The sequence below is a fragment of the Aphanomyces astaci genome (genome assembly GCF_000520075.1).
Source record: "Aphanomyces astaci strain APO3 unplaced genomic scaffold supercont1.4, whole genome shotgun sequence".
Classification (NCBI taxonomy): Eukaryota; Oomycota; class Saprolegniomycetes; order Saprolegniales; family Verrucalvaceae; genus Aphanomyces; species Aphanomyces astaci.
In genome coordinates, this window is record NW_009798267.1 from 1,645,832 (window position 1) to 1,667,402 (window position 21,571).

The window sequence follows — 21,571 nt, forward strand, 5'->3', positions numbered from 1 at the left end:
CAATGCGTGGAAACTCACAGTTCAAGTCGAGTATCTTAGGTAAATGGCATTGACTGTAATACACATGAAAACTTGAACTCACAGGAGTTCAAGTTTTCATGTTATTACGGGAGCTTATGCAGGCAAAGAAAGCTAGCTATGATGAGGCTTTATCAACCGGGGTTGAAGGAGAGCCATACCATCGAGTAAATCGAAATGGCATTGAGTTCATCACATTTCATATCGAACCAAATTTATCGAGCAAAACAACATTAAGGGGAGAAAAACGATCGTCAGCTGTGAGATTCGAACTCACGCGGGTTGCCCCATTAACTTAGCAGGCTAACGCCTTAACCACTCGGCCAAGCTGACTTGATGTCGTTATAGCAGAAATTATAATATAATATAACAAATCAAGTTTTGAAGTAACTGCTCACGACGGTTTCACTTACTGGTGTGGAAGTCAAGGTAGCCATGCTTTACGCCGAAGTCGACCCCCGCCTCCAAAGGTATTGCATAGTGGATGGATCTCGTTTGCACTTGAAAATCCATGGCGTCCCCATGTCTGACGAACTCCTTGACGCCGCGATTCGAGCTGTGCGAATGAATGCAAACATTACTGCCCTCACACTGAGCCACCTTGGTACCGACATTAACATGCTCATCATTTCAACCTGACCATGGACTTGTGCTGGTGGATAGGATGTGGGCCAAAGATGGCAGTGGTAGTCGCAGATATGCTCGAGCATAAGTCTAGTCTCACGTCGTGTGACTTGAGCGGAAACTCAATCGGTTCCCACGGTTCGAAGTGCCTGTCCTTGTCGCTCCATGCCAACGCAAGACTTCGCCGCCTCTCGCTTCGGCAATGCAACCTTGGCTCGGATGGTATTGCCGATTGGGCAATGTTTATTCAACGGGGCCGCAACACCGTTCTAGATATGCTCGAGTACGTATCCATATCCTGACTAACAATGTATAATCGAGTGAGTAGTCTGTCTCGCAACCGAATTGACGACGACGGCGCAGCGATGTTGGCATCGGCCCTTCAGCAGCTCAAGTTTACTCCGACACCGACGCGGAAATGGCGCATCAACCTCCTCGGGAATGCCATCACAGACGCAGGAGTCGCTCACTTGGCTAGTGCGATGAAAAAATGCACAGTAGTTACGTCGATTGATGTGGCCAACTCCAAGGCCTACGGAATCGAACAGCCAGAGCGAGTCGTGTTCATCGAACACTGCGCCCGCCGGAACACCCGTCAAGTGGCTCATCAAGGTGCGTCATGATCCTACATCTTGTTAATAGATTTACTGAATGCGGGCGACAGTCGCAGAAGAGGTGGTTCGAGCGATGGCCCAATCTGAGCGAAAGGCCGAAATCACTCGACTGGAGCATGTGCAGCTGACGGAAGTGGACTGTGTCAGCCTGGGCCACGCCCTACGTCGATCGCACGCAACCACGCACCTCGTTCTTCGAAACAACACCCTCACGCTGGCGGGGCTTCGGCTCTTCGCCCCTAGCTTGTCCGTGTCGATGTCGCTCTTTAGCATCACCCTTGTGGACAATAACGTTGGCGGGGATGGTTTATTTGCCCTTCTCATGGCCATTCGCGACAACTCGACGGAGTGGCCCCTACGGGAGCTGCACATCATCAACTCCACTGCAACTTGTCCTACGTGGCCAAGACGACTGAATGCCCATATTTACCACACATTTGTGCAGGTTGGTACTTGTATTGAAGTATGGTTTATCTAACGACCTTGGCGCTTTCTAGGGAACCGTCCGGCTAACTGCTTTGACACTGGCCAACTGCGGCCTCCAAGACGTGGACGTCGCTGCTCTCGTCGCTGGAATTGCATGGGGCTGCTCGTTTGAACGTTTGAATCTTGCTCGAAACCACATGACCGATCACGTCTTATCTGTGTTCCAAGTGCTCTTTCACCGGTGCTTAACCCTTCAAAGTCTGGATGTGGTGAGTTGTACGAGCCAATTCCTTTGTTGACCTCGTTGTTGAGGTGGTACTTATTAGGGAGGTAACCAATGCACTTTGAACGGCGTAGTGGATCTGGTGAAGGCGGCGGTCAACCACCCACGGCTCCACGCCCTTCACTTAGGTCGCTTTCCATGCTTGGACAACGCGATTCTTCGTATCGACGCCGTAGTTCAAACGAGTAGTCAATTGCGTATCTTAGAAGTCAGTGCCAGTCATGAACACTCGAAGTATGCTCCAGTTATGATGGCGCTGCGAGCTAAAGTACAAGCCAACCACCACCAGCACAAGCTCAACATCAGCAGCACCACGACCATCAACTCCCCCAGTGAACAGAACCATGCTAACAATGCTGACAATGGTGGGGGCAAAGACCAGCACGTTCGATGGTGTCGGATGCAATATGTGGCTCGACAAGTGGCTCGAGATGCCATCGCGTGGCACCTTCGGCCGGTCACCGTTCTGTACGTGGCCGAACAACTATGTATGCAACGTCAAGACATGAATGCAACGGTGGTGCTGGACACCCACGCCATGACGGTCAACGACTGGAATGTGTCGTTGGTGTGGGACCTCATGGTCGAAGTGCTATGCATGCATCGATGTGACCTCAATGTCCACATAGTGTATGAATGCCTCAGCATGGCAGGCGAAGATAGTAGACGTTGATCACATTGAATGCAACACAACAAGGCTTAGATTCGTCATGGATGTACGATACAGTCTGTATTGACTGTGAGTAGATTGTAATACACACGAGATTGCAGTTGACATTGCACTCCGTCTAACGTTTTATGACAACAGTGGAGAGGACGGGGCAGACCAGTGAGCAGCAGAACGGAGAACAGGAAGTGGAGTGCTATCAAACTAGACTATGATTGGCCACGACATTGGTGACGAAATGTCTGCGCTGTCTTCTCGACCTGAGGAAAAGCCTCTAAAAGGCACAAAATCCTCCAACAAAGCTAGCAGATGCTGCTACTTGACTGACATGGTAGTCGGGATGTTCTCTAACAGCACCGGGTGTTCTGACTACAACGACCAAAAACGAAAATAGACAGACGATTGGATAGTTTCGAGGTGAACAGTCTCGGCTTTGTGATGGAGAAATTCAAGCGTGCCTCTATACATCTCCTTTGTAGTCTAATAGCGATATTTTCATTGACTCAGGAGATGCAGCCATGTGCACAGTGTACTTCAATGTGTCGCCTCGACGTGTCATCGGCTACTCAAACCATTCGTATATGGATTTCAGCGTCATAGTACAGTCATTGACTCATTCCTCGTTATACTACCATGTCCATTGACGAATATGAAGTTCCCAAGACCACCTCCGGTGGCCTGCGCATCTTGGCAGTGCCGTCGCTGTCGTGTCAGTCCGAAGGGGCGGACTACTCCAACGTTCTGGACACTCTGCACGCCAACTTTTTCGCCACGTGTCGGTCGCTGGAAGACCCTGATCGGTCCACGATCATGGAACACGATCGTGGGTCGATGGCGTTTATGACGTGGGAAACCACCGGTCTGCTGGTGCAATATGCCTTGAGTGGATTTGCGATCGGAGCGTTGGATCTGTTTGTGCATCACAGAGCTCCAGCGTTGGCCCCACTGCTTTCCATCTTGTCGTGGACGTGCAGCCTTCTCGTGGGTGGTCTCAGCGACGCCTGTCACCGCCGTCGCCGCCCCTTTCTCGTGCTGGGATGGTTGCTTTGTGGTACAGCCTCCGTCGTCGTACTAGCCCTTGACGACACAATCAGCACCAATCAACCAAACAACTCCACCTTGTCCGGGATCGTCGGCGTCGCAGCTTTGGTGGCTACCGCGGGCATGACCACTGTAACGACAGCGATTGAAGCATGGGTAGTACAATTGGCTCAACGCGAATCGTTCGTCGAACGAGGCCGCCTCCAATCCTCAGCGTTCGCCGCACGATACATGCTCACTGCCGTGTCTGTCCAAGCTTTTGGATGGGTGTCGTCGTCGTCGCCTCCGTCCATCACGCCGAAGTCGCAGCTACAGCCGTGGGACGGCCGCACTGTCCAAACCGGCTACGTCATTGTGGCGGTGGTGTGTGTGTTGGCTATCGTAGCAGGGCTGCGAATGCGTGACCAACCGTTTGAACAACCCAACAGGTTGAGCTTGCCGTTCTGGCATCTCGCCCGCCAAAGCTTGTTTCACTTGCCGCTTACGTGGCAAGTGACTGCGTTTTGGTTCTGTCACTCTCTCTGTTGGCCACTCGTGGAGACCCCCCAGGTAGCCACCATCGACACAACATCTTCGACTTCCTACGGTGTAGCCACCGGCTACCACCTCTGTCAAGCACTGATGGTCTTTGGCGTGGGCTTTGCTGCTCGCCAGAAGTCGTGGAGATGGACGCTAGCCCTGGCTACGGGCTGGCTCGTCGTCGTCACCACTGTTCCAGAGCTGTTTTCTGTGTGGAATTATGTCCTGCGTTCCACTGACTTTGATGGAATCATGGTCGTGTGCAGTGGGTTAGCCCACGGGGTGCCGCCCCTTCTTCGTGGGTTCGTCGCCGTCGAAATGGCAGGCAGAGGCACGGAAGGTCTCACTGTGGCCATGCTGGCCGCGTCGGCCACCCTGAGCCATCCGTTTCACATCGCCATCCGAGCTGCGGTCGCCACTGCGTTTCCGAACGACCAACACTCTCCAGAATCGATCCTCGTGCTTGGTGGCATCCCAATGGCGTCGCTTCTGCTCCTGGTGCTTCTGCCTGCACAGAAGGAACACGTATGTGTCCTCAAGCAATTCGTCCAGGCTGGCTGTGGCGCCGGTGGGATCGCATTTACCGTGCTCACAACGTTCGTTTGCGCGGCCAACGTGGTGCTGAATGTGCAAACCTCCATCAGGCTACCGAATGGAAGGTAGCTAGCTAGCTACCCCTGTAATTTGGAATATTAGCAAGCGCCACCAACCCCCGAGTTTGTGATATTTACCAGAGCACTGCTTTCGGTAACGTTAGTAAAGGATTTGAAGTAATAATATGTATTACTTCGAAGTAGCAGTTATCATTCATACTGTAAGTATCGTCAAGGCCAGTGTGCGTGGAACACTGGATTAACAGCAAATGTACTGTACTGTTTCAAACCTTCAAAAGTTATTCATAATTTGCTATATTATTTGCCGTGCCTTAGGGGTAACTGGTCCTGCCTGTGCGATGATAAAGCGTCGAAGTCAAGGATGTGGTGGTACATGGCATCGCTGGGACTGTCGTCGTTCACAAGCAGTCCTCTGCGACTACCTTCTTCGTCATCGGTGGTGGACTCGATGTCTGGAACGTCCATGTGGTGCGTGGCGTAGTTGTGTCGAGAGCTCCAGAAGAACACATAGACGGTGACCCATTCCGGGTAGACAAACGTAGCCAAGGCCAGTCCGAGCCGAACGATTTGCTCAATCGCTCCATCGTCGTCGTCGTAAAAGATTTTTGCACACGGTTCGTCACCTAAAAGTCAAGTGGTTCAATGGTGCAACTTCAAATATGATATTTGGTGGTTCAAGTTGCACTAGTGTACGTATAGTTCGTACCAACGACGTAGGTAATGTACAGATCGTACGAGAGCTGGAGCACGGAACTAATCATGTTGATCTACAGAAACAAATCATTTGTCCAACTAGTGAGGATAGGTTACATAGAATGTACCACAACGAGCCACCACAATTGATGATACGTATGGTCCAGTTCCTTGTGGTGCGAGATTAGTGTTTGATGCAAATGCCTCTACAAGATCTCGTCAGTGATTGTCCTGAATATTGCAATAAACTGAGATTGCAGTGGACAAGACCTGCATCGCAGACGCGAGCTTGATTTCCTTCAACACGACCCCACCCGCTGCTGCAAAACTCACTACATGTTCATGAGGGTTGGTGGCATTATGCAGTCGTTGGTCGCACCTGCCAACGTGGACGAGGCCAAGGACATGACAAGCCAGGACGCGTGATGACAATCGACGTACGGGTCATTCAGCATGATCAGAACGTCGGCAGTCATGAGAACCGCTACGGCCACGAGCAGCGGCATCAACAGGCCATACATTAGCGACCTTTTGCCAGTGATGTCGCACGCCATGAGGCCATACAGCCAGCACGAGATGGACACTTGAATTCCTCGGCAGTACTTGGCGGCTATCATGAGTTTGGGTTCGTCGACCCATACACACCGAAGCAAGACGCACGTCATTTCGAGCGCGGCCAAGACGACCAGTGCCATGCTGGGACGGTGTTGGGATACATGGATGCACGCAGGAAGCATGATGTATATGGCGTATAAGCAGAAGACTACCGTACCGAGCGACAGGGTACCCAACACCACGCCACGGAGGCACATCCATGTGTAGCTGGCATCGCTCGAGCAGTATGGCAGCATGAATCGATACAAAATGGTTACCGGTATAATTTTTATAAGAAGTTTTATTCTTTATTCTGTTTACTTAATGAAAGATACTAAACAATATTATTTTTTTGACGAATCATCCGATGGTGCCCTTTCGACAAATCGAGATCTTTCTTCACCCCGTCCGTCGGCGGCGTCGATAAGCTACAAATTTTGCGTGCAATGATATCGAGATATTCTTTACCTAATGATCGAAGGCGTGGAAATGATGTGTTTATATGGTCATATGGCCATCGCAATGCTTGTGTACTGCGGGGCGATGTGTTGCCAACCTAACGTTAAATTTGGCGCCGACAGTGTACTCAATCTATTCCCTCCAATGGTGTGACAAACAGTAATTACAATGGTTTGAATAGAGTGAGACCGATGCTAACACTATTTGATATTGACAATTATCCGGACGTGACGTTTACAGTTAAGCAAACTGACATGCAAGATGGAGAGATTGCGGCGGCGAACGACGAATCGACCCGCGTGATTCTGCATTTAGATTTGGATTGCTTCTACGCCCAAGTGGAGCACGAGCGACTTGGTATCCCACACTCGGAACCACTGGCTGTACAGCAATGGGGCAGCTTACTCGCCGTCAACTACGCCGCGCGTCCGTTTGGCGTCGTGCGCAGTACGTTGTCGTCGCATTTGATTCGTTGTGTTGACGGTTGCATATTTGAACAGGCGAAAACATCGGCGATGCGCGCAAGAAGTGTCCTTCTATCCACTTGGTACTACCACCATGCATCTTCATCTTCTCCTCGTGTACTCATGCTGCCTCTGCAGCCACATGTCGAAACCCTTGGAGACGGCTCAGACGTGGCGCCCAATCGATCCAAACAGAAGGCCATTCTGAGGCGGTACCGCATCGCCAGTCGCCAAGTGTTTGAGATTGTTGCTCGTCATGCCCCCATTTACGAAAAGGCCAGCATCGACGAAGTGTACATGGACGTATCCCAGCAATGTCAAGAACGATTCAAATCGGTACGACACCGCTAAATACATGTCCATTCCGATATGGATATACAAAATTAGAACGTTTCAGACGGCTTGGGCTACGGGGCCACCCACGTGTTTGGCATGGCGGACGCGCCGGGGGCCTTTCCCACAACCTACCAGGAGAAGTTGCTGTGTATTGGAGCAGAAATTGCTCAAGAAATTCGAGACGATATCCGACGCACGTTGAACTTTACCACGTCCGTGGGCATCGCCACCAACAAATTGTTGTCCAAACTGGTTGGTCTATATATGTCTCCGTTGTTGATATGTCCATGGTGAACATTTCCGTTGTTGACATATCCATGATGACATAACTGTAGTTGCTCTTTCTCGTTCACGATATGGAATTTTGACATACAGTAACCGTAGTTGCTCTTTCTCGTTCACGATATGGAATTTTGACATAACCGTAGTTTCTCTTTCTCGTTCACGATATGGAATTTTTACATAACCGTAGTTGCTCTTTCTTCTTCACGATATGGAATTTTTACATAACCGTAGTTGCTCTTTCTCGTTCACGATATGGAATTTTTTAACACATCAACTCGCACTATTGTAGGCAGCGCCACTGCACAAACCCGACGGCCAAACGGTTCGTGTATCCATGCTACATGATCGAACTAGACACTTATCTCAACTCGTTGTATATATATATATATATATATATAAATATGTCTGGTAACTTAGATGGTTCCACCACGCTCTGTCCAACGCTTCATGCAATCCTTCCCCGTGGATAAGATTCGAGGATTGGGCGGCAAACTCGGCGTCCGCCTCGTCGGTCTAGCTAGTTCCCAGCACCACACCGTACATTGTCTTGTGTTTCCATATGACGATTCTAAGCATCGTTCAACATAGGAAGAAGGCAAAGCAACGCCACAGCAAGGCGCCACCAACGCCGAGACAGGTCCACCGGCTCGCGTGACGGCGGGAGCGATCGTGGACGAGTTGGGTCTACAGGGGCTGCAAAAGCATTTCGGCGACGACACTGGTCGGTACATTTACACGCTGTGTATGGGCGAGGACGGGCAGGACCCGGTGAACGTCAAGAAGGTGCTGCTGGCGCAATTGAATTCGGTCAAGAGCTTTGACCCAAACAAGGGGGGGCTTGTGACTACCGAGAGCCTGTTTCAGTACTGGTTGCGCATCTTGTGCGACGAGATGGCGTGGCGGTTTGAAGAAGAGCGCGACGAGAACCACCGCCTCCCGACGCAGTTCACGTTGACCTGCGAACGCTACGACTCTGGCCAGAAAAAGCTGGTACGGCACTTTGCAGTGCCCAACACTGTCGACGCCAGTGTGTTTTATGCCGCCGCGATCGGTCAGATCCACGACATCTCCGCCGCCGTCTTGCCGTGTTCCCACATGGTGTTGTCAGCGAAAGAGTTTGTGTCGACATTGCACATGTCGGTCAAAATCACCCACTTTTTCAAAGAAAGCACCGTTAAACAGCCATCAATTGACGAGAATAATAGTATGGCTCCACAAGATGATGGAGTGACGACCACCACCGATGGAAGAATCGACAGATCGATGCCCACCAAGCCATCGTTGTCGGCGGCATGGAAACCTCCGCGTCCCAAGGCCGCCGCCGCTCCGTCGACGATCGCGCACTTCTTTGTAAAAGGGCCCACAGCCGCGGGGGTGGATAGACAGGGCGATGATGTCCGTGGATATTCCAATGACAAGGATGCTTCGGAGGAGATGCATTATTGCCACAAGTGCCACATGTACATTGCCACGACCGCGGCAGAACACGCAGACCACCACGTCGCCCTCGCGCTAAGTTCAAAATGGAACGACGACGACAACAAAGCGCGGCCAACGAAACAGCAAAAGAAAACCAAGACAGGGCCCATGGATTTCTTTTTCTCCAAAAGCCACGACCAACAACCCCAAGGCTAAGTATGTGTAAACTAACTAGTATTAATAGTCCACACTAGTATTAATAGTAGTGTACAGTAGTGTATAGTAAAGAGTGGTGGTGGCATCAACATGGATCCACTCGTCAGGAACGTTATTAGTACTATTGATTGTTGGCATACTAGCCGAGTGCCAATGCTGTTGCATTTTCGTGGTCGAGTTCTTCCAGTGTCATACGTTTGTTGTGCGCTTGTATTGTATTTATGGCGTTTTCGATGAACATGACATGCTTGGCGTTATGCAGGTACATGCCTTTTGAGGCGATGGCGTCTAATGCAATGCAAGCTGCCTACACATACAGACAGAGGGACGCACGATAACGTTAGCGTTGATTTGCAAAAACGGCTCTTATCGGTTTTACCCCCAGCATTTATAACCTGTAAACGAGATTTATGGGGTGTCGAAGAAATTAATGTGCGGGTAAGTCATTGAAGAAATTAGTGTCATATTTGGCATTTGTGGCAGAAGATCCGGATAAAGTATTGGTTAACCGAATTGTTTTCGCACAACTTCATTTCCAGAATGTCAACTCCCTAACCCTATCAATTCGGATTGGTAGAAATACAAGAAATTGTACTGTTTTACTGGTCAATCCTCAATGAATGAATTTTCATTGGACAAAACTAGGCATACAAAGATCAAGTTTCGTCGGAGTAACGGTGATAATATACTACAGTTACAGTAGTACTTCCTACTACTAGTATTATAGTAGCAGCAGTATATGGTAGTACAGTATATAGTAGTAGTAGTAGTATATTGTAGTATATACTAGTATATAGTAGTACTAGTAATTAGTTTATCATACTATTACTACGTAGTAATAGTTAGTGGTTTTGATATTACTCCGGAGTATACTAGTAACGTTACATGTATTAATTAATACGTGCTCGACCTACGCTAAAACGACTTGCCCGCACACTAATTTCTTTGACACGCCATAAAACTCGTTTAACTTGAATCTATATATGCTATACTAGTATACTGTATGTAGTCATGGGGGAGTAAAACCGATACAGTAAGAGCCGCAAAAACAGCGCCATGTCATTCGTTTGATCTTGTCGTGCTAACGTTAATGGAAATGTCCAGCCAGTCTTTATACCGCCTAGGAAAGTGAACCTGGCGCATACTGCAGCTGCTGGTGTCCCAAGACATACGTCCGAAACTTGCTTTGGTTTCGCCAACACTCTCGTCGCCCTCGAGATCATGCATGTTCTGTTCTCTCACTCGTGGCTGAAATTGAAACCTGAACAGAAGATGCAATTAGAAGGGTTTTATATATCCGGATAAATCAATTCGCGAGTGGGTATGTGATTTCAGAGGACACCTCGACCAATTTTGCATTTGCGCGGACAAATACAGATGAAGATCCGAGTGAAGCGCATCCACGGCGTTGCGACGTGGTCATGGGGTGTCAAGAACGAAGGATGCTGTATCATCTGCCAGAACCCATTCGAGGCATGCTGCCCGGAATGCACCGTGCCGGGAGATGGGTGTCCACCAGGTAGACTTCCCCGCCCTATCCAACACGAATGAACTTGTGGATTAGTCTTTGGACGATGTGAACATGCATTGCACATGCATTGCTTGGTAAAATGGCTCGAGTCACTCAAAGATGCACAGCACAAGTGTCCCCTGTGTCGCGAGGAGTGGAAGTTTCGAGAAGCATAATGGATTGTATTCTTATTGCATTGCTCAACTACGGTTTGGTAAAGCGGTCCACCTTGGTCGTCCGCAAATGATACAACTTGCGCGTGGGTAAGAACTCGGTCACGAACTGACTCACATCGATTTCACCATTCGTGAACCGCGCTGCGATTTCCTCGGACGCTTCGTCCGCTTCGTCGGCGGCTTGCGCGACTCGCGCCACCAAGGGCTCCGCTTGAAAATGCTATGTTCACACAAAGCGCCGCCTGAACTTCCACGAACACAAGGTATATGGCAGAACATACCACCAACGCTTGACGCTGCTGGGTTTGCTTGGCATGCAGCGACTCTTGCGCTTGATGCAGTTGTTGTTTCAACGATTGCACATCCGATTGGAGCGGCGCGAGCTGCGCCTCGTACCCCAAGTTAGATTCTACATGCATTATCAGCCAAGGCGCATCATACTAGTATGTGCGTCAAGGTCAGTACGTGCCTGCCATATCTCGGTTGCCCTTGACCAGGTCGTCGTACAGCTTCATGAAGTTGACCACGTTATCCATGCTCTTGATGTACGCTTTCAACGTCGCTCGATCGGTCACGAGCTTTTCCAACTGGTTGACGCTACCAAACAACCCACCGAAAACGTCAAAAATACTTTAAAAAAGCTCCAAATTTGGTGCAAAACCACCCAAAAACGTCAAGCATGGACGACGTACGACAACGATTCCAGCTCAGGAAACACGGTTGGAATGGCAGGAGATTGAGTCTGCCGCACCACATCGCGCTGAGGCTTGGGTGGTTGCTGCTGATGGCTGCCTTGGCCATAACTGGCTCCGGCGGACGAACTAGCGTACGGCGCAGGGTACCCGTACGTGGACGGCGAAGCGGTCGATGCCGACGGATACGGAGGGTACAGCGAAGGAACGGGCGGCTGTTGTGAGTGTTGGTGCGACGTGGCATGTGGGGGGAATGACTGGAGGTATGATGGGGTCAACGGCGATGCAGACGTTGGACCAGGGTACATGGGGGTGGCCGACGCACTCGTTGTAATGGGCGGAGGCGGCATCGATGGACTACTCATGCCGCCGCGGCCAATCACCACAGGTGGACTGCGTTGAAACTCCGTCACAATGTCAGTCACTACAGAGAATTTAGTGATGTGACGTTGATGCAAGGGACAGGCGTACCGATGCGACCGATGTCGGCATGTGCACTCCAAGTCGACAAGTCCATGTGCCCGGTGACTCGACATTGAGAGTCCAACCAGCTATGCTGCACCCGCGACGTCGTCTACCAAATCATTCCGCTAAGGAACGGCACGGCACGGCATGATGGGGGGACATCGAACTCACTTGGATGATGGGTGCCTGCATGGGAAACTCGTCCGGCAACGTTCTACACACATTAAACACACATGAGATGCGATTCTGGAAGGGTCCATGCGCATGATGCCGTCGGCGCCGTCGTACATTCGCAAGGTGAGGGTGCGGGAGTCCACAAGGCGTACGACAACGTCGAAGATCGACTGCTGGTGATTGATGGCTTGCCCGCCTGCACGCACCAAGCTCGAGATCTGTCGTCCTCTCCTACAGACACATGCATTACATCCGCATATTCATCTCCGTTGACCTGACGACGTACAAGCGCTGCAGCTCGGACACGGCGCTCGTGTTCGCCGCTGGGGCCGGCTTGGAAGTCGGCTTGCCAAACCAGGACATTTTGAACTGTGGTTTCAGGGGCAGGGCAGAAATCGCCCCCATTGGCTGAAATTATTTTTAGGATGATTTGTGATTGGATGTAATTGCCAAACAAAATAATACCTCGGCACACACATTCCCTCGAAGTGACAAACACCTGTTGGTCAATTGTATCCCGTCAGAATTCGGCAGATTGTGAATTGAAAGCAGTAGTTGCATAAACGACGCAAATCAAAGCATTGAAATACAGCGAGCCATGTGAAGGATTGTCGCCTTCGGATTCATCCCGCGACGCATCTTGGATGTCCTGCTAAACGTTACGAATGTGTGTGCTCCACTTCGTTCGAATCGAATTTTAACCAATCATACTTCGAGATTTACTTTAGCCAATGAAAAGCTGGATGACGTTTTGTTGTTGCGATCTTTTCCAGCCGAACGCCGAGTGATCAATAATGCGATGGGCTGCGGGGGTAGTGGTGGCAGCAATAGCATGCAGCCTAAGCTTGTCGAATGCAGACAACAATGTCTTAGGACGTTTCCAAGACGCCATTGAGATCATGCAGGCTGGAGATACCGCCAGGGCCGAACAACTACTACTTCGCTTGAGCATGGTGGCCCCGGACGACGTAGACGTCCACGTTGCGCTGGGAGCAATGAACCATCTCGAGGTGTGACTTCCTTGAAGACTACGCAACGCTTACATCATGCATAACGTAGGGCAACGTTGATATCGCAACGAAGTACTACAACACTGTCCTCACCCTGGACCCGACCAACGACGCCGTGCACGGCAACTTAGCCTTCCTCAACTTCAAAGCAGGACAGTATGCACGTGCCATCGACCATTTTAAAGCCAGTGTCGCAACCAACCCAACGAAAGCGCAGGGCATGGCACATATGATAGCCCTGGCCCATCATGCCATGGGTGACGAGGTCACCGCCATCATGTTCTTCGACCTAGCTCAGCCCTTGCACGACAACGACCCGCATTTTCACTTCGACTTTGCAGTATCCCTTCAAGACGAGGGACTGGTACAGTTTGCTACACATAATACGCGCCATAGAGTGTTTTATTGACTCCCTCAGGTCACGCGCGCCAACGCCGAGTACAACCGAGCCCTGGCTTTGGACCCAAACTTTCCCGAGGTTGCCTTTGTCAACTCAACACTTTCCTTTACTATCATGTTGATCAATAGGCTTGGCTTAATATCGCCACATTGCACTTACGCTACGGCAGCATATCAACAGCACTTCGAAATTTTGATGTGGGCACATTGGCATTTCGACAACACAGTCTTGATTGTGTGTCGTAGCGCGCTCGAAGGTGCACCCCGCTAACTCCGCACTTGTCGCTGCAGATCGCCATCAACTACGGCGTGGCGCTGGAAACAAACGGCCATGTACGTGAACTACAATATCGTCGTGGTTGGTGTTCACATCGGAATGATGTCCATGGCCATATATGACACCACGTGGCAGGCCATGGAAGCCCTGGTGCAATTTGAAACGGCGCAAACGTTGCTGGAATGGATGGACCACAGCGATCGTGAAGCGCTCGACCTGTTCGAGCACAAGACGCGGACACGGCGAGCCATCGTGTCATGGGTGGAGTACGAAGAAACGTGGGATGCATATCTCGACGCTACGATTACGAGGCAGTTGAACAGGCAAGAAGTAGCAGTGTCCTGCCACTTCCCCATGGTTCAAACGTGTTGCCAATCCAGCAAGTTGTCTGTGCACCAGGGATGCCGCCAGTTCGTTGGTTCCGTTTTCGAGCCTCATGGTGGACATACCTCCACATCTTCGCCGTCGCATTGCCGAAGCGTACGCTGGCGCCACTACTCCGATCCGACCCCCGCAATCCGTCGACCTGAACAAGAACAATCGCCGTGTGCACGTGGGGTACTTGTCGCATGACTTCAACAACCACCCGACGGCCCACCTCATGGAAGGACTGTTTGTCCATCACGACACTTTGTCGTTTGAAATCTCGACGTGGAGCTATGGCAAAGGTAAGGTGTATGTATACACAGAGTCGACACTGCTAGGATGATTAGCATATAGTAGACGATGGCAGTGCGTACCGCAAGTCGATTCCGACGCTATCGGAGCATTTCATGGACGTGGTGCTGCTGGGGACGAACGAGGCGGCCGCCGCCATCGAAGCCGCTCGTGTCGACATCCTTGTCGATGCTCAAGGGCATACATTAGGTGACATATCTCGACCATCACACTTGTGAATTGGAGGGTCATGAACAGACGACTGGTAGGGCAGCGGCATGCCATTGTAGCCAAACAGCCCGCCGCCATAATCGTCAACTTCTTGGTGTACCCAGGCACGTTGGGGGCTGCGTATGTCGACTATATGGTGTCGGATAGACATGTCACGCCAGCAGAACATGCAGGTAGGAGTTGTGGTGTTGATGCCGTCATCATAATGAGTATACTGCATTGAATGTAAATGGCGTTTGACTCGATAGACCAGTACACCGAGCACTTGATGATGCTCCCGCAGTCATATCAGGTCAACTACTATGCGTCGTACTACCAGTTTTCCGTCCAAGAGCGTCATGCCACAGCCGTGACGTCGTCGACGTCATTTGTGTTTGCAAACTTCAACAAGCTCGACAAAGTGGAACCGCGGGTGTTTAATGTGTGGATGGCCATCTTGCGCCGTGTATGTAGATAGGACGATATATGTGCTCGACGCTACGAATCAATCTGCCACGTCATCGTCTCTCAAAATGAATACTCATGAGATGCAAATATAGGTTCCGCACAGCGAGCTGTGGCTGCTGCACCCGACGTCGAGCAACACCCACGACCTCATCGTGGCCAACCTCGTCCGAGAAGCGGCCCAGCATGGCGTCGCCGCCGCGCGCCTTCGATTCCTTCCTCGGTATAACGTTACGCATTCATTCTGAGGACAGCTACGTTTTTGTTCTGTCGAACAAGACGACGGTTTCACTTGCCATTGACAATCTTTCAAACTGTGCGCCTGAGATGGTGTGTAGCGTGTCGAAGGCCGAGCATTTGACCCGACAGCGCCACGCCGACTTGTTCCTCGATACATTTGTGGTTCGAGCAACAATCTTCCCATGTCATGTTTGGCTCATCCTGATCCGGACGTAGTATGGCGCTCACTCGACGGCAACAGACGCGCTGGCGGGGTCGCTGCCCGTGCTGACGCTGGCAGGGGGTTCGTTTGCCAGGTGCGCTCTAGATGTTGGCACATGTTGGCCCAACGCGGCGATGTTCGTAGTCGGGTCGGAGTGTCGCTGCTTGCGAACGCCCACTTGACTTGGCTCATCGTGTATTCGTGCAAGGAATTCGAAGACGTGGCAGGTAGGAAGGTTGAGACCAACAAAGAGAACTCGACATCATGGTACACGTTATGTCGTGACACGATGCATGACGTGTGCGTAGTGAGATTGGCTACATCGCCGCAGATCCTGCAACGAATGGTAGACACGTTGGACATGTTTGGGCCGTCTGCTGCAACGACGGACGCCGCGCCGCTTCCGCTGTTTCAAACCCATGCATACACGATCAACCTGGAACGCATGTATCGCATGGCCATCGAGGCTCGGATACATCTACCGACGCGACATCACCTGGTGCTGCCATCGTCGACTTAAGTGCCATTCCTCGACCTACTTCAAGAAGTCTTCTCGTACAATCGAAGGTTGTAGTCTCATGCTGCATGCCATTGTGAACGACTGACTATTGAGTCTTCGCTCTTCGATGTCGCTCCTGTGTTGCTTCCCCACAGCGCATTCTACTGTACTTTGGCTATGCAACACGCTACAGTTAAAGATGTCGACAGCTTACATGGTCCATGCCAAGGAGGATGGCTAGAACTCCACACAAAAAGCGTTCTTCGATATACCCAACTCCGCCCTTGGCCCCTTCCCGCATCGCTGCGGCAAGGCGCGTCCAGGCAGACCGACCGCGACGACCATGAGCTCGTCTCCGCGGCAAAGATTTGGGAATGACATGCGCATGTGTTGACACGACAGGAGGGGGAAGGGGTGCCATGGCTGCCAGTGGTTCGCCAATTTAGTGACACGACGTTTAAGGACACCAAGTCATTAAATAGACAGAAAGTGTTGTTGTTTTTGTAAAAAAACCTTGCCAAGTCAATTGAAATAGTGCCCATAACTTGCAACTTAATAGTGACACTACAGCCATGTCGGTGATCTTTTGCATTTCCAAGCGACGATGAGCTCAGCTGCGGAAGTGTTTGTGACGATGGACGTGGCTGTGCGTGAAGCAGGAGCAGCGCTGGTGAGTCAGGTCAAGGGGACCATCAAGTTCGACGTCACAGGCGCGGGACAATGGCTGATCCAGGTCAAGGCGAGTCCGTCCGGCGTATCCAAGGCGTCTGCCGACGACAAGGCCGATGTCACGATCACGATCTCCGAACCCAACTTTTTGCTGCTTATTGCCGAGAAACTGAACCCGCAAACAGCGTTCATGCAGGGCAAGATCAAGATCAAGGGTAACATGGGACTCGCGTCGAAATTGACCGCGGTGATTGCCGCATACAAGAAAGAGATCGCGTCGGCACCGTCGACTCCTGCGGCTGCCCCTGCGACTCCTCCATCAGCTGCCAAGCCCACGCTGCGATCGGCGGCTATTTTCGCGGCCATTGGCGAAGCCATCACGGCCAAGGGCCCGGAATTGGTGTCCAAGGTGAAAGGCACGATCCAATTCGTGATCACACCAGGTACTTCAACCCCCTTGATGCGAATGGACGGTTGAGTGAATCCATGGCATGATGATCCTAGGAGGAGCGTGGTACGTGGACCTCAAGAATGGCGCTGGCTCGATTGAAGCCGCGACGAAGCCAGCGAACTTGACGATCACGGCGTCCGACGACGACTTTATGGCAATCGCCGACGGCAAGTTGAACGCCCAACAAGTACGTTTCTTTGGTTTTCACCAGAGTTTATATCTTGTAAGTGATATGCGCTGACTGTGTGCAGGCATTCATGAAGGGAAAACTCAAGGTGAAGGGCAACATGGGGCTGGCGATGAAGCTACCGGTGGTCATCGAGGCTGCCAAGGCGCCGCGCTCCAAGTTGTAAGGATGTAAGCCCTAACATGGCAAAGTTCTCCAGAGTCTATTTCTTATAACCGACATGGCACCATTTGGAAAAACATAAACATAAATCGAAGCAGACGATATTTTGTGTGTGTCTACTATCATCTAAATTACCGCCCTTGTTATCTCGATGGTCGCTGTACCGCTTGGGTTGATGGTGCCATGCCAGAGTTCTACATCTTACAGGTGACCTAGCCATCCTCATCCTGGATACATCGAAACAACATCCGAACGCATTTAGGTCGACGTCACGTTGGCCTTGGAGCCGCGCTTCTTGTACTGGACAGTCTCCCAGCCATCGTCGTGGGCCGAGGTGTCCACCACGGACGGAGCGGCTTCATGGCCGGCGGCGATGTTGGCCGCAACGGCCGCGGCATTTGCGGCCGCCTTCTTCTTGTCCTTCTTCGTGCTGCTGCTGCTGCCGTCCAACTTGGACGACAGGTCGGTGGTCGCAACAGACTTTTTGCCCTTGGACGCCTTTTTGTCCTCTTCGCTGTCCTCCAACAAGTTGGACGCCGACTTCTTCTTCTTTGAGGCCTTCTTCTTGGCATTGCGCTTCCGGTTCGCTTCGGCGCGCGCGGCGTCCTCGTCGTCGGTGTCTGGGAAATCACCGACGAATTCGTTCAAGTCCAACGGTTCACTGTTTGTGGACGTCGCTTCTTGTGCGACCACGACGGGCGACACAGGCTTGGGGTTGATGGCGGCGGCTTCCTCCTTTTCCTTCTTCTTCTTGAGCTTCTTGGGGAGCTCCGGGGCCTTCTTCTTCACGACCTTGGCGTCTTCCTTCTTGGACGCACTGCTGCTGCCTGGTGCCATGGCAAAGTACGCGCCGACACCGGCAGCTACGGCCACTCCTGCAAGGATCACGGCGGGTTGCGTCAGGATGTCACTCATGTTGTGTAGTTTGTGGTGAGGGGCGTCAATGCAAAAGTGAAATAAACACCCTCGCTGTTTTACCATGGCCGTCCATTTTTCGAACAATCAAAATAATATACGCCTGGAGCTTGAAGTTTGTAACAATGGTTCATGTCGAGAATAATAATTTCTCACTTTTATTTTGGTTTTACCAAATATGAATTTTATTACAACCTTACCCTTGTGGCGATTCAGGACACGTGGACTACACCTTGACGATCCTACCACGACGATGGCCGACGGCAACAGCTTGCAGAGCCATCAAACGCTATGGCCATGGCGATAGTTGTGGTCTGAAGAGACATGCTAAGGAGGTTCTGGAGGCTGGTCATGAAGCTGCCTTTGTTACCTATACCTACCATGGCAGCCGTCGGTCGTGCGATTTGCCTGTCATCCGAGATGTGTGCTTGAGCAGTGCATCGCAATCTCTTTACCAGATTTCATGTGATGTGTGCCCGCGACCTCATGATCAAGATAAACACCGTGTCGGCGACCGCACCGTTCGCATGAACCATTGAGTCCATGCTTGCATTCGCTTGAAGCATGCATGCATTATATAGTGCATGGTGACCTTTGATTAGGTTGAAATACAATCGATGAAGTTTGCATACATATAAAGCATAAATTCCTAACGTTACACCTACCTACCTAACTGTTGCCCTCGTGGACTTCCAATTTCGTTTCCCATCGTTCCATTCTGGCTTGCATGTTGGCCACCTCGAGCTTCACCCGTTCCATCTCTGCCTTCGCTAACTCTGCCTCAGACTTAAGCAGCTCCACGTCATGAAGGAGACTATCTTTCTCCGCGTTCACGTCATCGAGTTCTCGTTCCAGGGCTTGGACGCGCGCGACCACGTACGGAGTGATACCGTTGTAATTCAGCGACAACGTGCCGTCTCCGTCTGCATGAACGAGATGCGGCCACACTCGCTGCACTTCCTGGGCGACGAATCCCGCTTGGACGCCCAGTTCTTTGCTGCGTCGTTTCCATTCATACTCGACCTATACGTATACAAAGACACTTGAGCAAAACGCTCGGCTCCACCGATTCTTACCGGCCGCAACGCATCAAACTCGGCGCGGGTCACTCCAATGTCACGAATGGCTTGCTTTAACCGGACGTCCGAGTACTGATCCAACGTTTGCACATGGGCGGTGGCAGCGCAGTAAATGTCCCCACCGACTCCAATACCCCCCGCGACTTGCAACGCGCCGGTGGTTGCAGTCGTAGCCGCCGTCGTACTAGAAAACACTATCGAGCCGGCTGCCGTGATGCCACCCGCTGTGAGCGACAGTCCTCCCGTCGTGAGAACCAAGCTCCCTTGGGACAGCGTCGTAAGTCCGTCTCCGCGGATGTCAAACACAGACGTGGTAGACGACACCATGGCCTGAAATAAATAGAAGCCGGTCCCTACTGCAGTAGCGGTGGTGGCTTTCAGCACTGTGCCCGTCAGAGCTGAGCTTGACGCAGTCACAGACAGGCCAGGACCAGCTGCTGCACTTTGAGTCACACTACCGCCCCCGTCAGTGATCACAAGTCCCCCAGCTGTAACAGTAGCTCCCCCCGCCGTGACGGTCAGCCCCCCGGCAGTTACGGTAGCACCAATAGTGGACACGACTAGCCCTCCAGCAGCGATGGTAGCTCCACCAGTTACAATCGACAACCCCCCTTGGCGAATCGTCGTTAGCCCGTCGCCCTGGATATCAAACACAGACGTGGAGGTGCCACTCAGCGCCTTGAACAAGAAGAACGTGGAGCCAACAGCTGTAGCCGACACAGCTTTCAGCACGGTGCCAGTGTAGCTCGTGCTGGACGCAGTCAACGTAGAGGCGGACAGGGTGGTAGAGGTGGTTGTGACGACAGCACCGCCGTCAGTCACGGTTAGCCCACCCGCGGTGACGGTGGCACCGCCAAGGGCGATGGCTAGACCGCCTTGGTGGATAGTGGTCAACCCATCGCCTCGGATGTCGAAGATGGCAGTGGAAGTCCCAGAGAGTGCACTGAACAAGTAGAAAGTCGAAGCAGCTGTGGTCGCAGAAATGGCTGTCAAGACGGATCCAGTGTAGCTTGCACTAGAAGCAGTAAGAGTTGACACCGAAGCCGACGTGGACGTAGTTCGAATCGTTTCGCCGCCATCGGTTACGGTTAACCCACCAGCCGTGACTGTAGCTCCCACAGTAGACACGACCAATCCTCCGGCTGACACGGTGGCACCACCAAGGGTGATGGCTAGACCACCTTGGCGAATCGTCGTTAGCCCGTCGCCCTGGATGTCAAACACAGATGTGGTGGTACCACTTAGCGCCTTGAACAAGAAGAACGTGGAGCCAACAGCTGTAGCCGACACAGCTTTCAGCACGGTGCCAGTGTAGCTCGTGCTGGAGGCAGTCAACGTGGAGGCGGAAAGGGTGGTTGAGGTGGTTGTGATGGCAGCACCGCCGTCAGTCACGGTTAGCCCACCCGCGGTGACGGTGGCACCGCCAAGGGCGATGGCTAGACCGCCTTGGTGGATAGTGGTCAACCCATCGCCTCGGATGTCGAAGATGGCAGTGGAAGTCCCAGAGAGTGCACTGAACAAGTAGAAAGTCGAAGCAGCTGTGGTCGCAGAAATGGCTGTCAAGACGGATCCAGTGTAGCTTGCACTAGAAGCAGTAAGAGTTGACACCGAAGCCGACGTGGACGTAGTTCGAATCGTTTCGCCGCCATCGGTTACGGTTAACCCACCAGCCGTGACTGTAGCTCCCACAGTAGACACGACCAATCCTCCGGCTGACACGGTGGCACCACCAAGGGTGATGGCTAGACCACCTTGGCGAATCGTCGTTAGCCCGTCGCCCTGGATGTCAAACACAGATGTGGTGGTACCACTTAGCGCCTTGAACAAGAAGAACGTGGAGCCAACAGCTGTAGCCGACAC

The 21,571-nt window shown here is 51.8% G+C and overlaps 10 protein-coding genes and 1 non-coding gene across 25 annotated transcripts in view; 6 read left to right on the plus strand and 5 right to left on the minus strand.

Moving 5' to 3' along the window:
• Window positions 1-270: 270 nt before the first annotated feature.
• On the minus strand, window positions 271-351 carry H257_02723. The gene has a single exon. It is a non-coding gene; the product is annotated as a tRNA-Ser (tRNA).
• Window positions 352-437: 86 nt separating this feature from the next.
• Window positions 438-2,736, plus strand: H257_02724. 2 transcript variants are annotated; one of them, XM_009826485.1, is made up of 6 exons: window positions 438-622; window positions 682-925; window positions 971-1,254; window positions 1,307-1,701; window positions 1,754-1,951; window positions 2,009-2,736. In XM_009826485.1, exons 1-6 carry the CDS (start codon window positions 454-456, stop codon window positions 2,636-2,638), a joined length of 1,920 nt encoding a protein of 639 aa, XP_009824787.1. In that variant the 5' UTR covers window positions 438-453; the 3' UTR covers window positions 2,639-2,736. The 2 variants fall into 2 exon arrangements, with proteins under 2 accessions (XP_009824787.1, XP_009824788.1); XM_009826486.1 differs by having other exon boundaries at window positions 438-488; window positions 696-925.
• Window positions 2,737-3,265: 529 nt separating this feature from the next.
• H257_02725 (hypothetical protein) lies at window positions 3,266-4,855 on the plus strand (the record flags this gene model as incomplete). The annotated part of the gene is made up of 1 exon (XM_009826487.1): window positions 3,266-4,855. The coding sequence occupies one exon, from the start codon at window positions 3,266-3,268 to the stop codon at window positions 4,853-4,855; it is 1,590 nt and encodes a 529-aa protein (XP_009824789.1).
• A 220-nt stretch (window positions 4,856-5,075) lies between these two features.
• Window positions 5,076-6,364, minus strand: H257_02726. 2 transcript variants are annotated; one of them, XM_009826488.1, is made up of 5 exons: window positions 5,879-6,364; window positions 5,770-5,831; window positions 5,628-5,705; window positions 5,513-5,573; window positions 5,076-5,429 (listed from the first exon to the last, which is right to left on the minus strand). In XM_009826488.1, the coding sequence occupies exons 1-5, from the start codon at window positions 6,348-6,350 to the stop codon at window positions 5,104-5,106; spliced, it is 999 nt and encodes a 332-aa protein (XP_009824790.1). In that variant the 5' UTR covers window positions 6,351-6,364; the 3' UTR covers window positions 5,076-5,103. The 2 variants fall into 2 exon arrangements, with proteins under 2 accessions (XP_009824790.1, XP_009824791.1); XM_009826489.1 differs by lacking the exon at window positions 5,076-5,429 and having other exon boundaries at window positions 5,433-5,573.
• A 442-nt stretch (window positions 6,365-6,806) lies between these two features.
• H257_02727 (hypothetical protein) lies at window positions 6,807-9,305 on the plus strand (the record flags this gene model as incomplete). Its single annotated transcript, XM_009826490.1, has 7 exons — window positions 6,807-6,999; window positions 7,053-7,099; window positions 7,155-7,352; window positions 7,404-7,604; window positions 7,927-7,959; window positions 8,055-8,174; window positions 8,226-9,305. 7 exons carry the CDS (start codon window positions 6,807-6,809, stop codon window positions 9,270-9,272), a joined length of 1,839 nt encoding a protein of 612 aa, XP_009824792.1. The 3' UTR covers window positions 9,273-9,305.
• A 1,331-nt stretch (window positions 9,306-10,636) lies between these two features.
• On the plus strand, window positions 10,637-10,978 carry H257_02728 (hypothetical protein). Its single transcript, XM_009826491.1, has 2 exons — window positions 10,637-10,791; window positions 10,837-10,978. Exons 1-2 carry the CDS (start codon window positions 10,650-10,652, stop codon window positions 10,956-10,958), a joined length of 264 nt encoding a protein of 87 aa, XP_009824793.1. The 5' UTR covers window positions 10,637-10,649; the 3' UTR covers window positions 10,959-10,978.
• Window positions 10,637-12,652, minus strand: H257_02729 (hypothetical protein; the record flags this gene model as incomplete). Of its 4 annotated transcripts, XM_009826492.1 has the most annotated exons (8): window positions 10,637-11,178; window positions 11,240-11,367; window positions 11,428-11,555; window positions 11,651-12,074; window positions 12,122-12,224; window positions 12,287-12,329; window positions 12,404-12,520; window positions 12,576-12,652. In XM_009826492.1, 8 exons carry the CDS (start codon window positions 12,650-12,652, stop codon window positions 10,987-10,989), a joined length of 1,212 nt encoding a protein of 403 aa, XP_009824794.1. In that variant the 3' UTR covers window positions 10,637-10,986. The 4 variants fall into 4 exon arrangements, with proteins under 4 accessions (XP_009824794.1, XP_009824797.1, XP_009824795.1 ...); XM_009826495.1 differs by having other exon boundaries at window positions 10,637-11,367; XM_009826493.1 differs by having other exon boundaries at window positions 12,122-12,329.
• Window positions 12,653-13,001: 349 nt separating this feature from the next.
• On the plus strand, window positions 13,002-16,610 carry H257_02730 (hypothetical protein). 10 transcript variants are annotated; one of them, XM_009826505.1, is made up of 15 exons: window positions 13,002-13,299; window positions 13,349-13,663; window positions 13,718-13,777; window positions 13,828-13,896; window positions 13,945-14,031; window positions 14,111-14,298; window positions 14,375-14,643; window positions 14,699-14,842; window positions 14,902-15,036; window positions 15,112-15,308; window positions 15,403-15,530; window positions 15,646-15,709; window positions 15,764-15,843; window positions 15,894-15,976; window positions 16,058-16,610. In XM_009826505.1, exons 1-15 carry the CDS (start codon window positions 13,084-13,086, stop codon window positions 16,267-16,269), a joined length of 2,247 nt encoding a protein of 748 aa, XP_009824807.1. In that variant the 5' UTR covers window positions 13,002-13,083; the 3' UTR covers window positions 16,270-16,610. The 10 variants fall into 10 exon arrangements, with proteins under 10 accessions (XP_009824807.1, XP_009824803.1, XP_009824798.1 ...); XM_009826501.1 differs by having other exon boundaries at window positions 15,764-15,976; XM_009826496.1 differs by having other exon boundaries at window positions 15,894-16,610.
• Window positions 16,611-16,793: 183 nt separating this feature from the next.
• Window positions 16,794-18,662, plus strand: H257_02731 (hypothetical protein). Its single transcript, XM_009826506.1, has 3 exons — window positions 16,794-17,360; window positions 17,422-17,555; window positions 17,620-18,662. Exons 1-3 carry the CDS (start codon window positions 16,853-16,855, stop codon window positions 17,719-17,721), a joined length of 744 nt encoding a protein of 247 aa, XP_009824808.1. The 5' UTR covers window positions 16,794-16,852; the 3' UTR covers window positions 17,722-18,662.
• Window positions 17,803-18,660, minus strand: H257_02732 (hypothetical protein). Its single transcript, XM_009826507.1, has one exon. The coding sequence runs from the start codon at window positions 18,630-18,632 to the stop codon at window positions 17,976-17,978; it is 657 nt and encodes a 218-aa protein (XP_009824809.1). The 5' UTR covers window positions 18,633-18,660; the 3' UTR covers window positions 17,803-17,975.
• A 171-nt stretch (window positions 18,663-18,833) lies between the features above and the next one.
• Window positions 18,834-21,571, minus strand: part of H257_02733 (hypothetical protein) — a gene marked incomplete at its 5' end in the record, with an annotated part of 9,285 nt that continues 6,547 nt past the window's right edge. The window contains 2 exons of the mRNA XM_009826508.1: window positions 18,834-19,655; window positions 19,709-21,453. Coding sequence (XP_009824810.1) covers window positions 19,302-19,655; window positions 19,709-21,453 — 2,099 coding nt within the window. The 3' untranslated portion in view covers window positions 18,834-19,301. The remainder of the gene's footprint in view (window positions 19,656-19,708; window positions 21,454-21,571) is intronic.

Coding starts and splice junctions, on each gene's coding strand:
- H257_02726 (XM_009826488.1), bottom strand. CDS start 6,350: ATGCTGCCATACTGCTCGAGCGATGCCAGCTACACATGGATGTGCCTC. Junction 5,832..5,878: donor GGCCTCGTCCACGTTGGCAG/GTGCGACCAACG, acceptor ATGAACATGTAG/TGAGTTTTGCAGCAGCGGGT. Junction 5,430..5,512: donor GTACATTACCTACGTCGTTG/GTACGAACTATA, acceptor CTTGACTTTTAG/GTGACGAACCGTGTGCAAAA.
- H257_02731 (XM_009826506.1), top strand. CDS start 16,853: ATGAGCTCAGCTGCGGAAGTGTTTGTGACGATGGACGTGGCTGTGCGT. Junction 17,361..17,421: donor CCAATTCGTGATCACACCAG/GTACTTCAACCC, acceptor TGATGATCCTAG/GAGGAGCGTGGTACGTGGAC. Junction 17,556..17,619: donor GCAAGTTGAACGCCCAACAA/GTACGTTTCTTT, acceptor GACTGTGTGCAG/GCATTCATGAAGGGAAAACT.
- H257_02724 (XM_009826485.1), top strand. CDS start 454: ATGCTTTACGCCGAAGTCGACCCCCGCCTCCAAAGGTATTGCATAGTG. Junction 623..681: donor CCTCACACTGAGCCACCTTG/GTACCGACATTA, acceptor GCTGGTGGATAG/GATGTGGGCCAAAGATGGCA. Junction 1,255..1,306: donor CCGTCAAGTGGCTCATCAAG/GTGCGTCATGAT, acceptor TGCGGGCGACAG/TCGCAGAAGAGGTGGTTCGA.
- H257_02732 (XM_009826507.1), bottom strand. CDS start 18,632: ATGAGTGACATCCTGACGCAACCCGCCGTGATCCTTGCAGGAGTGGCC.
- H257_02728 (XM_009826491.1), top strand. CDS start 10,650: ATGAAGATCCGAGTGAAGCGCATCCACGGCGTTGCGACGTGGTCATGG. Junction 10,792..10,836: donor GGGAGATGGGTGTCCACCAG/GTAGACTTCCCC, acceptor CTTGTGGATTAG/TCTTTGGACGATGTGAACAT.
- H257_02730 (XM_009826496.1), top strand. CDS start 13,084: ATGCGATGGGCTGCGGGGGTAGTGGTGGCAGCAATAGCATGCAGCCTA. Junction 13,300..13,348: donor GAGCAATGAACCATCTCGAG/GTGTGACTTCCT, acceptor TGCATAACGTAG/GGCAACGTTGATATCGCAAC. Junction 15,844..15,893: donor GCAGGGGGTTCGTTTGCCAG/GTGCGCTCTAGA, acceptor CGATGTTCGTAG/TCGGGTCGGAGTGTCGCTGC.